Here is an 11,402-nt window from a genome sequence, read left to right as displayed (position 1 = left end):
CTTTAAAGCATGCTATCCAACATTTGTTGGCTGAAAAATCAATTGTCCGATGGAGCATACAAATGGTTGGATTTTCCAACAAATGCCTGCCATCACACAATTCCCGTCGGAAAATGCAATCGTGTGTATGGCCTTTAGGGTTCAAAGGCCACATAAGCAATTGGCACCTGCATACTTCCATCAGGTGACCTTAAAAGTCAAACATGTTTTTTTTGCCCCTCCATACTTACCTGGGAGGATGCAGCATCAGTCCGATGCTGTATCTGTCTCCCAGTGCCTCTGCACTAAGAACAGAGTGATCAACCACCGCCGATGGCTTGGTTCTCTCAGCTCCCCGAGCAGAGAGCTGCTGACTGTCAATCAACAGCTTTCCTCTCTGCTCCTCCACGCTCACTGGAGTGCTGAGCTGTGGAGGGGTGGGGAAGCGGCCAGTCACGGCATGACCTTCCTTTAGAAATGGCAATCATCTCTAATGTAAATATCTCCTAAACCGCAGATATGGCTCCAAGTTCAATGGACAGCTTGGAGCAATGGTAAAGTACCGTCTAAAAGAAAAAAAAAAAAAAATCCTGCAGTGGAGGAACACAACACCTCTCACTGCAGCATCATGGAGGGGGGGGGGCTGTGCCTAAAATACAAATTCTCCCTTCCAGCCCTCTTAACTAGACTGGAATAAAATAAAAAATAAAGTTTATGGGTACAAGGTTTACCCACAATCCTGTGTTTTTCCTTACACAGTTAAGAGGGAGAATGAGAATCAGCTGCTGTTGGAAAGGTTACCATTTTAATAAAGCCAAATCATATTATGGTATGTTAATTTACTGTAAAAATTTCCAGTTGGAAGTTATAACTTCCAACTTCATTTATTAACCGGTTAAGACCCGGACCATTATGCAGGTTGCCTTTTTGCAATTCGGCACTGTCGCTTTAACTGACAATTGCACGGTCATGCAACATGGATCCCAAACAAAATTAGCGTCCCTTTGGTGGCATTTGATCACCTCTGCGGTTTTTATTTTTTGCGCTATAAACATAGCGATAATTTTGAAAGGCCGATACGTATTCTATTTATTTGTTTTACCAAAAAACCCTGCAATAAGCGTTTATAGATTTGTTTGCGCAAAATTTATAGCGTTTACAAAACAGGGGATAGTTTTATGGCATTTTTTTTCCCTTTACTACTAATGGAGGCGATCAGCGTTTTTTTCGTGACTGTAAAATTAAAGTGGACACTTGACACATTTTTGGGACCATTGTAATTTTCATAGCGAAAAGTGCTATAAAAATGCTACTAGGGGGCGCTGTAAGGGTCAAGTGTGACCTCATGTGTGTTTTACTGTGGGGGGGGGGGGGGGGGGCTGGACGTGTGACGTCAGTCTGTTCGCCAATATAGGGAACAATCACAGAGAAGAACGGGGAAGGTGTGTTTACACTCAGCTCTCCCCATTCTTCAGCTCCTGTGACCCGATCACGGGACACCTGCGGCAATCGGGTCCTCGGTCACGGAGTTCCAGGCCAGGTTGTGAGCGCGCCACCGCGCTCGCAACCCACGGCTGGGCTCTTAAAGAGGACATACATATACACGTCTACGTACCCAGCCGTGCCATTCTGTCAATGTATATAGTCGTGCGGCAGTCCTTAAGGCCCCATGCACACGAGAAGCAAATGCAAACACATGTAAACTCAAGTTTTCAAAGGCAAAAACCGGTGTTTTAAACGCCCGTTTTTGACGTGAATTTCACAGCGTTTTGTCACGTTTGCGGCTATCAGCGTTCATAAAAGACATTGTAGACCCTCCCAAAGCTTCGAAACGCAAAAACGTTTGCGTCTGAACCCAAAATTTTGCGTCTGAAAAAACAAGCCTAAACCCAACTGCTTTAAAACATGAATGTGTGCATGGACAACATTAAATGTGTTCAGGGACAGTTGAAAAAATGCCCAAATGCCTCTGAACTCAAGTTTACCAGCGTCTCGCGTGCATGGGGCCTAAGTGGTTAAGCCACCTGCTTGAGTACAGTTTGAAAATATAGTAAATTTCCTTAATATAATTGGTATACAACTTACAGTAATTGACCCCTTGCCACCCAGGCCAATTTACACTTCTCTCCTACATGTAAAAATCATCCATTTTGCAATAAGATTACACAGAACCCCCAAACACATTTATTTTTAATAAAGACAACCTAGGAGGATAAAAACTTTTTATGTCAGACGGCATTTGGGCAGCAATTTCTCTTTTTTTTTTTTTTTCTTTTTTTAACACTGCAGTAGAGTTAGCCCGATTTTTGTACAAGGTGAAAAAGTTACGTTGAGTAAAGCGATACCCAACATGTCTCACTTTAAAATTGCGCAGACTTGTGGAATGGTGCCAAGATTCAGTACTTAATCTCCACAGGCGACGATGTAAAGTGTACAGGTTACATGTTTAGTTAGGTCTAGTGCTAGAATTATTGCGTTCACTCCAACGATCGCAGTGTATGTAACCTGTGTGTATCTGGCTCTGATACTAGCCAGTGACCTCACCGCACGTCCCTGCGTAGTGGCTACTCTAACCCACAGCCAAAGATGTCAGCTTTCGTTCACAAAGCCTTTACAAGCCCATTCGTAGAGAAAAACAACAAAAATAGCATTAAAATCTCCTTTATCCAATTGACTATATTTACAAGTGTACATATGTGCAAAAAAACAACATGCGTAGCAGCTTGGGACAAGTCTGCAGAACGGTAGTAAAAAAATTCATGCTTAAAATAACTGATGTGACAATATACAATCATGAGATGCAATGTTAACCAGTTTTTTTATCAGACTAGTTTCGTGTAGGCATGCATAAGGAAAATATTGGGTGGGGGGACCCCACACCAACAATCTTGAGTCAACTTTTACCATGTTAGTTTTGTTGACCTCCATCGTTTACCACTTCTCTGTAAAAATGTTAGCTTCCTGGTTGTTCTACCCACCCAACAAGTTTCAAAATTAAGTCAGACACCAACCCAAGAACAGGTGTAGATCAGAACTTCTGTGCAAAACCAGAAAGTCACTTATTTTAGGCTAGTCCCACAAAGTAATGAAACAAAGTATGCCAGCATAACTGCCAGGAGTCTAGCATTTGCAGACTGGAATGGAAACAAAGCACTCCCTATGGGCCATTTTGCACATTTAGGCTGGGTTCACACCATTGCAAATTGGATGCGGTTCGTCGCATCCAATTTGCAGCAGGAGATTTTGACTGGCTCTCTATGGAGCCAATTCACATTTCTCCACAGGAGCCCTGTGCATATTTTGCTCCATTTCAGGTCTTAAAAAAAAAAAAAAAAAGACCGAAATCCTATCCAAAAACTGATGCACCAGACCCCTGTTGCAAGCTGCATGCGAAGATGGTGTGAACCCAACTTGAAGGACGTCATAATATTCCAGCGTTTGCCCAGTACTCCCCCCCCCCCCCCCCCCCCACTGAAAAATGGCTATATACAGCTACTCCCCCCATAAGCCTCAAGCTACAAGTCAGGCCTCTGGTATCCAAATTTCAGGAGGTCCTTCCAATCCTAACCTTGTTGGTACCCAATAGCAAACTGGTTGACAAAGGCATTTTAAAGATATCAAACATTAAAAACAAACACCAGAAAAAAAAACCTCCCAGCAAGCCACTTAATGCATTATATCAGTTTCTCGTTTTAAAAAAAAAACAAAGATCCCGAGCGCTCCCTATTTAACACCTCTAAATGAGGAAGGGGAGAAACCCACTTTGTAGATCAGAGGTAGACAGTGGCACACATGGGAGTAACAAATTAGAGACACTTAAGAGTCTTGCGAAGCATTAAAAGTGTCTAAAAAAGTTAAGTTAAAAAACAAAAAAATAAACAAAGTCTTCGCACCGAAGCCAGAACACGATCCTGGTACAAGCAGGGAAGGCCAGTAGTCCCATGTCAAAGAAGTCCTAGACTCAAAGTTAGCAGATTTGATTTCCAAGCTGCATTCCATGAGGCACAGGTTGTTGGAACATGTCGTTTTTGTGGTTAAAAGCAGGGTTGTACATTGGTGGTGACCCAGACATATATCCTGGCGATGGCATCTCCTGATGAGAAAAAACTCCATGAGGGACGAGGTGTTGCTGTTCATAACCGTCATTATGAGGCTCCTTCATAATCTGACGCTTATCCTTCTGACGGCGATTACAGAACCAGACACGGACCACCTAGAGAAGAAATTTAAGTTAAAAGTATGTAAAATGTTCTGTGAAATGCAAGGCTCCAGGCACTGCATTTGTACATTGCGATTACATGCGGCCGCATTTAGCTGCGGTAGTCATTCCCATAGCAACCCTTTTATTTTTTGGCCCCTTGAATCTACCCATGTTCCTGTTCTTTCCTCCCACTGCTATCCGCAGTTGACACAAAAGACTGCGATTACCTGCGGTTATGTGCATATAGCTGCGCTAAATCACACCTGGACGCATTCAATTCTGTAACAAAATCGCAGCTAAACACTGAATGGGGACGTAGAAAAGCCGCAGCTAAAAGCACCATTCTATCCATCAGTGTGAAAGGGGCCTTAGAGTCTGAAACCAATCTCATACAACCAGATTTCTATAGAGACAATGACTGCTATCTAAGGGGCAGCACACAGCAACCCACATGGGAGGAGTCGGACTGTCAAATGAAAGTGCTGCTAGCCACACTGCTGTTAGGGCCATCCATCTAGGTCCTAATGATCATTGTTGCAGTCCCAGGAAACCTTGTGCATTAATTGAATAGTAGTATCAGGGCCAGTGCTACCACTAGGCAGTTGCCTAGGGCGCCTAGTCACTGGTGTTCCTACTCTCTGCAGCAAGCAACCAATTCTCAGCATCGGCAGGCAGCCACTGCTTCGTTCGAACATAGCGTCAGAGCACTGTGCCCCAACTCCCGAATGAAAGCAAGCAAACATTCTTTGATGGGCACTGGTGAGGCTGCATTTGATGGGGGCTTTATTAAAAAAGGTGGGGTTTACATGGGCAGGGAAAAGAGGATGGAGTCAGGAGTGGAGCCAAAGAGCAAAAATTGGGTTTCGCCTAGGGCATCAAAATCTTGCATCAGCCCTGATTAGTATACTACAAGTACACTCATTACTAGCACCCAACTGCTAGAAACAGACAGGTTGACCTACTCCATTTGCCCAATGCCTCCAGAGTCTGCACACACACCACACTATACAAAAAGATGACCAGAATCCTGGTGCTGGCCAGTCACCTTATAGCACCTGCCACTGTAGCCAGCAACCTGAATACCATATATGGTGGTGTAGGCACAGTCTTGGGCAAGCAAGATTAGTGCCCACTCCTCTAGTTCACAGAGTTACCTCTGTCAGGGAAATGTGAAGGCTCACTCAGAACACTCAGCCTAGTCCAAAAGGCCTTTTGCAACTCACCCTGGCTCCCATGCCCCATCTGCCATATGGCTCATCCCAACCTGGCATTTACTCACCCACGACATCACTGCAGGACGACTTAACTAAAAGGGGCTTACCACTTGATGACACGGTCTGCAGAATCTAGACACTATTCTGGCAAGAGCCACCTAGTGGCAGACTAGCCAACTACACCTGCCTACATACCAACCCTCACTAGAAGTCCTAATACTACAAGACTGACAATCCCATTAAGAAAATACTTACATCCTTCTCCATATGCAAGTCCCGGGCAATCTGCTCCATTTCCTGGGGTCCTGGTTTGGGGTTCTTCATAAAATAAAGCTCCAGGTTGTCTTTGGCGATGTTCTCAATGTTTGTCCTTCGTTTCCGCTTTCGGGACTGAGCCAGTGCCTGTTCCCGATTGATCAGCTAAAGAAAAAAAAATAAAGAAAAATATAGCCAGTCAAACATGGTTTCAGAGGCACAAGTCAAAGCATGTGTAGCGCCTGTGTACTTTTCAGTACAGGTGCTATGTCAAATTTAGTGGGATGAGAGAGTCCATGTTGATTTGTCTAAATTCGACTGTTGCCAACCCTGAACTGTCCTGTGGGTTGCCCTGTGCTCCAGAGATGCAGTTCCATCTCTGGATGGCAGGTGGCGCCCTTTCTCCAGCAGCCAATTAGAGGAGTGTTTCCTTTGCGGGGCATGCTGGGGGGGAGGGTATTTCTTTGGCAGACGCCATTTTCCAGGTTCGGCACCCACCTTTAGGGTGTGCGCACAACACAGGCCCCGGCGATATGGCCTACCAGGCCAGGGCGCACGTGCTACGCGGAGTTCCTGATTTTGGGCCCTCATGGCCCGGAGCAACTGATGCTGCCAAGGGGCCCCAGTGACTTACTGGGTCCCCCCACCTTTATTAAGAAGATCCCAAGCGAGTTGTGCTGTTTTAGTGGGGAGTCGGTCTGAGATGAACCCGGAGGCAGGTGATCCAATAGGGCTTAGACCATCCATCGGGGATCTGGGTACCGGACACTGGCAGGTTGTATGCTGCAAACTGTCAGTTGGTGACCCCAAGCTATCAAGTCTACCTGAGGATTAAGACAAAAGTGTTTACTGGGAGGATTCGCTCTATCATCTATGTTCAGAAGTACTGGGCCTGTGGCAGAGGTCTCACTACAAAAAGTCTAGACTTGTTCCTTCCCAGTGGTTCCGAGTGACACCCTGAATGCCAGGCCTGTGAGGGACCTGTCCAGGGGCACTACACCCACTCCGGCTGGAGTGGTGACGAAGCAAGATTAATCATTGGAGACAGGACTGCTTCCATCCATTGCCTGAATCTGCAAAGTTCTCTCCTTTTCACCAACCTATTCTGTCTACCTCGAGTTGACTGTTGGTCATGTTTGACCCAAAATAAAGGCACAGAAAACGTCAATTGTTTGGACATTCCGTCATTGGTCTCAGCATCGTCATTACCCCTAGACACATCACAGAGGTAACACAACTATGCCAATCCAAAAATCTAACCAGCGGCTCCTGAGGGGGTGGCGCTACACATACAACGAACTGAAATAATCCAGTCTGCCTGAATATTAGGCTAAGTGCCAATAAGGATTTCTTTGCCAAATCAAATACAAAATGTCAGCTGGAGAAGTGTTCTAGAAAAAAAAAAAAAAAAAAAAAAAAAATCCAATCCTAAATTCTTTCCATCCAAATGCAACCTTTTAGATGGCGCACGCCTTTAACACCAAGAAGGTACTTTATATACACTTGGGTTTCGACTTTACTTACAGTGTAAACTGGAGTAGCCCATTTTAGCCCAACATTTTGATATAAAAAAGGGACCCTTATGAAATTCCACTGAAATTTGAAGACTTAAAAACCCTGGACCAAATATGCAGCTAGTGAAGTCAGCCAATTAAGCCACTTGCTCAGCCTAGGGAGTCATTGGCAACCTCACTGAATGCTTTTCAGAAGCAAATACACCTTAATCCTGGGTTCACACTGATGTATTACAGGATACTGCATGCAAGTTGCACAGAAATCGCAGCACATTCCTGTGCAAATTACATGCGTTGTCTCTGGGTTGTGATTCAAGCCATGGATTTATATAGCTCAAATCACACCAAACTCGTGTTTTTTGCTCACACCCATGGAAGCGGATTCTGGAAATAACACCGTTTTGCAAACAGACTTCGGGGGTGTCAACATACACTCCGCAATCGGGTCCCAGGAATGGGTTGCAATCTCGATGTGGTGCAGAATCTGCATCTAGTGTGGACAGAAAAAAAAAAAAAAGGGAACACACCCAAGTTCTGGAAGTTTAGAAGTTGTTTTGAGTCCAGCTTACCTCTTGAAGGTTCTCATTGTGTTCAGCCTCTGAAAGCCAGCGATGTAGGAGGGGTTTAAGCTGGCACATGTTTTTGTAACTTAGCTGGAGGGACTCAAACCTACAGATTGTCGTTTGGCTAAACATCTTTTCTGTAATGAAGGAAAAAAAAAAAATATTAAAATAAAAAAGTCACTATAATAATTTTTACAGACAGGGCCAATACTACACCATTTGCTGGTGTCAAAACTAGAACTACAATGATAAATAAATCCCTTATTTAAGGGTTAGAACTTCATTGCAATCTGTGTCCATCTTGGGACATTCCATCCCCAAGACACAACAGAAGTACAAAAAAAAAAAATTATATAATAAAATCGCCCCCCCCCCCAACTGACAAATCCATTTAAGACTTCATACCTATTCAAGAGACATATCAATCTCTATCCCCTCTGCTGCCTAGACAAAATACAAAACTGAACAATTAAAATATTAAGCTAGCTCCTCCTTTCACACAGAGCGGCATCTGCCACAATCAGCAGGAAGGGTTCTGTGGACATATGCCCCCCCCCCCCCCCCCCCCCCCCCCCCCCCCCGATCAGAGCAGACTAGGATGGAAGTCATACATATCTGATGGACCCGCATCCACTCTATGGCTGGATGAGTGTAAACAGACTTTCAACCTGCAAAAAAAAACAGGAAGGATGTAGTCCTTTTCCCAGATCTGAAAGTAGGAAGCTGTAAAAAAAAAAAATAAAAGACACAAGTCCAGTTTACATCCGTCATCCCATAGTGCTGCATGGACCTTCCAATCAGGTCCACCTGTCAGTTTTTCCATGTGGACCCCCATCTAGGGTTGCCACCTGTCCAGGATTCACCCTGACAGTTTGGGTTTTGAATCATGTGTCCGGGTTTCAGTCCACCTGAAACCCGGACAAAATATTCAGACAGGAATGTGGCTCAGAACAGGGCTTGACAGGAGGGTGAGGGGGCACTATGTGTGCCACATTACTTTGCTCTTTGAAGTGCCCAAAGGTCTGTTATAATCCTATAGTGCATACAAAAAATAAAATAAATTACTATGCACTGCTAAACTGTTCAGGTTTGGCATGAATAAAAATAAAAGTGACAACCCTAACCCCATCAGGAGGCCTGTGCAAAAGGGCCCAAAGGTCACTTCTGTAACTATGCTTCATTAACCACAATACCCAGACAGAAACCTAAATGTAGCATGGGGGGGGCGCGCACGATCACATAGGTAGGGTTGGCTTTATGAGGGGGACATTCCAGGAGATGTAAAACCCAAGCAAGCAATTTACATTAAAAAAAAATAAAAGGGGGGGGGGGTGGAGTTCTTACCGTACAAAACGCCCAAGGCATAGCCAACATCTGCTTGTGTAAACCCCAGAGACACCCGCTTCTGCTTCAGATCCCTAGCAAACTGCTCCATTTCCAACTCACTGGGCATTTCCTAAAAGAGAAAGCGATAGTTAAAGTACACAGTTTTTACTGCTGCTCATATCTGGTGGAGGGGGGGGGGGGAGGCATTTAACCCTTTGAGGACCATAAGATTACCTTTATCAATATAAAAAATGAATTTCCCCCCCTTTAAGAACGTATTTGAATAATAAATAAAACCCATTTCCACACGTGTCATTTTTTGGGGGAGGAATTATGACACGGGACAAATGTGACAATTTAGGTAACTTTCTATGGAACGCCAAAAGCAGCAATTTTTTTTTAACGTTCTTAATCAGATGATACAGACAATTAAAAACATGACAAATACATCCCTTGGTCCTGAAAGGGTTAAGCCTACCAAAAAAAAAAAAAAAAAAAAAACACACACACACATTTTTAAACCCCACATGGGATCATGACACGCAATGCCTCCTATAGCAACAGGTCCAGCAAATAATGGCAGGATGAACCACCCCTGAATGCTGTAAGGGGAGGGGGCAGCTGCAGACTGACCTTGTATAGGTGTAGCCTAAAAAAAAACAGTCACAAAGATGGAAGCAACAATAACCACCCCAGACACACCCCCACCCAAAAAAAAAAAAAAAAAAAAAAAAAAAACACCCTATAAACCAAAACACATCCCACATCTAAGAATTGGTAAGATGCAAGACAATTTTGTTTTGTTTGTTTAGGGTCTAAGATAGCATGATCGTATTGATTTTTGAATGCAGATTGATAGAAGAAATTAATTTAAGGATTAGGCAGACCTACAAGGCCAACTAAAATGATAGACTTTGGCAATCTAAACACAAAACAAGGAGAGAAGTTGCACACATAGCCACTTACCAGCGCTTCCTCCCCATCTTCAGACAGAATCTCTTCCTGGACCCCTGGGCTGACCACAGTCTGGCTGGCAGGTGAGTCGCCCTCTTTGGCCACCTCTTGGGTGGGGGTGCTGCTGCAGCGGCCACTCTCCATGTTCGCTACTACAGTCTCCGGAGAGATGGGGCTCTGGTTGGGCAGTAGTGTTGGGTACACATTGGAGCCTAGGACACTGGCATTTTTCTGGATCTGGCTGGAAATATTGGGGCTCCCTGGCCAGAAGGCTGGAGACCAAGCATGAGGGTAATACTGAGGAACCAGGTGACTCTTCTCCTCTACTGACCCATCAGAATCCTCATTTTCCTCCTTGATCTTCCTGCTTTCCACCACACAGGGGTTGTCCTCTCCTAGCTGGTGACCTGGGGGTGCACGAAGATTGAGGTGACCAGGGTGCTCCAGCTGAGGAGCATGGTTCCAAGACATGACCTGAGCCTGTTGCTCCCCCAGATCCCCACTCTCTGACCTCACAGCTGGGAAGTAAAAGGTCTGGGAGGGGTGATGGTAGCCCCCAAACCCATCCTGGATGATCCCATGGTTCAGGGCAAATGAAGAGTAAGGCTGTTGGCTGTACATGACCCCAAGCTCTGAAAGTTCTCTGGTCTCCAAGTCTTCAAGTTAAGTAAAAGGTTCAAGTCCCACTTCAATTGCCTCAATGAAACACTGGAGAGGCTAGTCCTTGTCCAAAAGCCAACAGTGCTCCTTAGCACAAAAAGGGCCACTAAAACCTTTCCACCAGCTTCCTTAGACCTCAACTGCTCCTTCCAGTATGTCCATGAAGATGGCTCCTCCAACCTGAAAAGCCATTAAATTGGCTTATTTACTCTAGAGGTGGAGATCCCAGCCCCACCCCCCAATCAATGGTTATGTTAATTGATCCTATCATTCATTGGTTCCTCTGCAGCAAATAACCCCCACCATCCACCCACCAGGGTGAATTAACTATTTGATTTCCTAATGAATTTAACCCATGAAAGAAAGTCTTCAAGGTATAAATAAGTGTACCTGCTGCATGGTGGGTGTGTGTGTGTGTGGGGGGGGGGGGGGTTAACTCTTGCAGTGGGCACCATTGCTGCTAATCACATAGGTGATGCATATATGCACATACATAATGGATTGCTCAAGGTTAGCAGGAATCTCCATATTAAATGCTCAGCAGGCATTTCTTTGTAAACTTTGATTGGACACATTTTCCTTTCCTTGTATCAGTGCAATCACTTCCCAACCATTAGGGATCATAAACTAATCACCTGTCCCTGTAATAAGGCACAAAATGTCATGTCCCATGGCTACAGTGCATATACAGATAATTGCTATGAGACATATATTATATATATATATATATATATAT

At 44.6% G+C, this 11,402-nt stretch overlaps 1 protein-coding gene across 1 annotated transcript; it reads right to left on the bottom strand.

Moving 5' to 3' along the window:
* Positions 1 to 3,269: 3,269 nt before the first annotated feature.
* LOC120914034 (POU domain, class 5, transcription factor 1.1-like) lies at positions 3,270 to 10,880 on the bottom strand. The gene is made up of 5 exons (XM_040324465.1): positions 10,019 to 10,880; positions 9,071 to 9,182; positions 7,733 to 7,863; positions 5,650 to 5,814; positions 3,270 to 4,192 (listed from the first exon to the last, which is right to left on the bottom strand). Exons 1-5 carry the CDS (start codon positions 10,625 to 10,627, stop codon positions 3,947 to 3,949), a joined length of 1,263 nt encoding a protein of 420 aa, XP_040180399.1. The 5' UTR covers positions 10,628 to 10,880; the 3' UTR covers positions 3,270 to 3,946.
* Positions 10,881 to 11,402: the final 522 nt, after the last annotated feature.

Source organism: Rana temporaria, chromosome 9 (genome assembly GCF_905171775.1).
Source record: "Rana temporaria chromosome 9, aRanTem1.1, whole genome shotgun sequence".
Classification (NCBI taxonomy): Eukaryota; Metazoa; Chordata; class Amphibia; order Anura; family Ranidae; genus Rana; species Rana temporaria.
Note: the sequence above shows the minus strand (reverse complement) of the source record. Positions and strands in the feature narration are given on the sequence as shown.

Coding starts and splice junctions, on each gene's coding strand:
- LOC120914034 (XM_040324465.1), bottom strand. CDS start 10,627: ATGTACAGCCAACAGCCTTACTCTTCATTTGCCCTGAACCATGGGATC. Junction 7,864..9,070: donor TGCCTTGGGCGTTTTGTACG/GTAAGAACTCCA, acceptor CCTTCATTACAG/AAAAGATGTTTAGCCAAACG. Junction 5,815..7,732: donor ACAATGAGAACCTTCAAGAG/GTAAGCTGGACT, acceptor TTTTTTCTTTAG/CTGATCAATCGGGAACAGGC.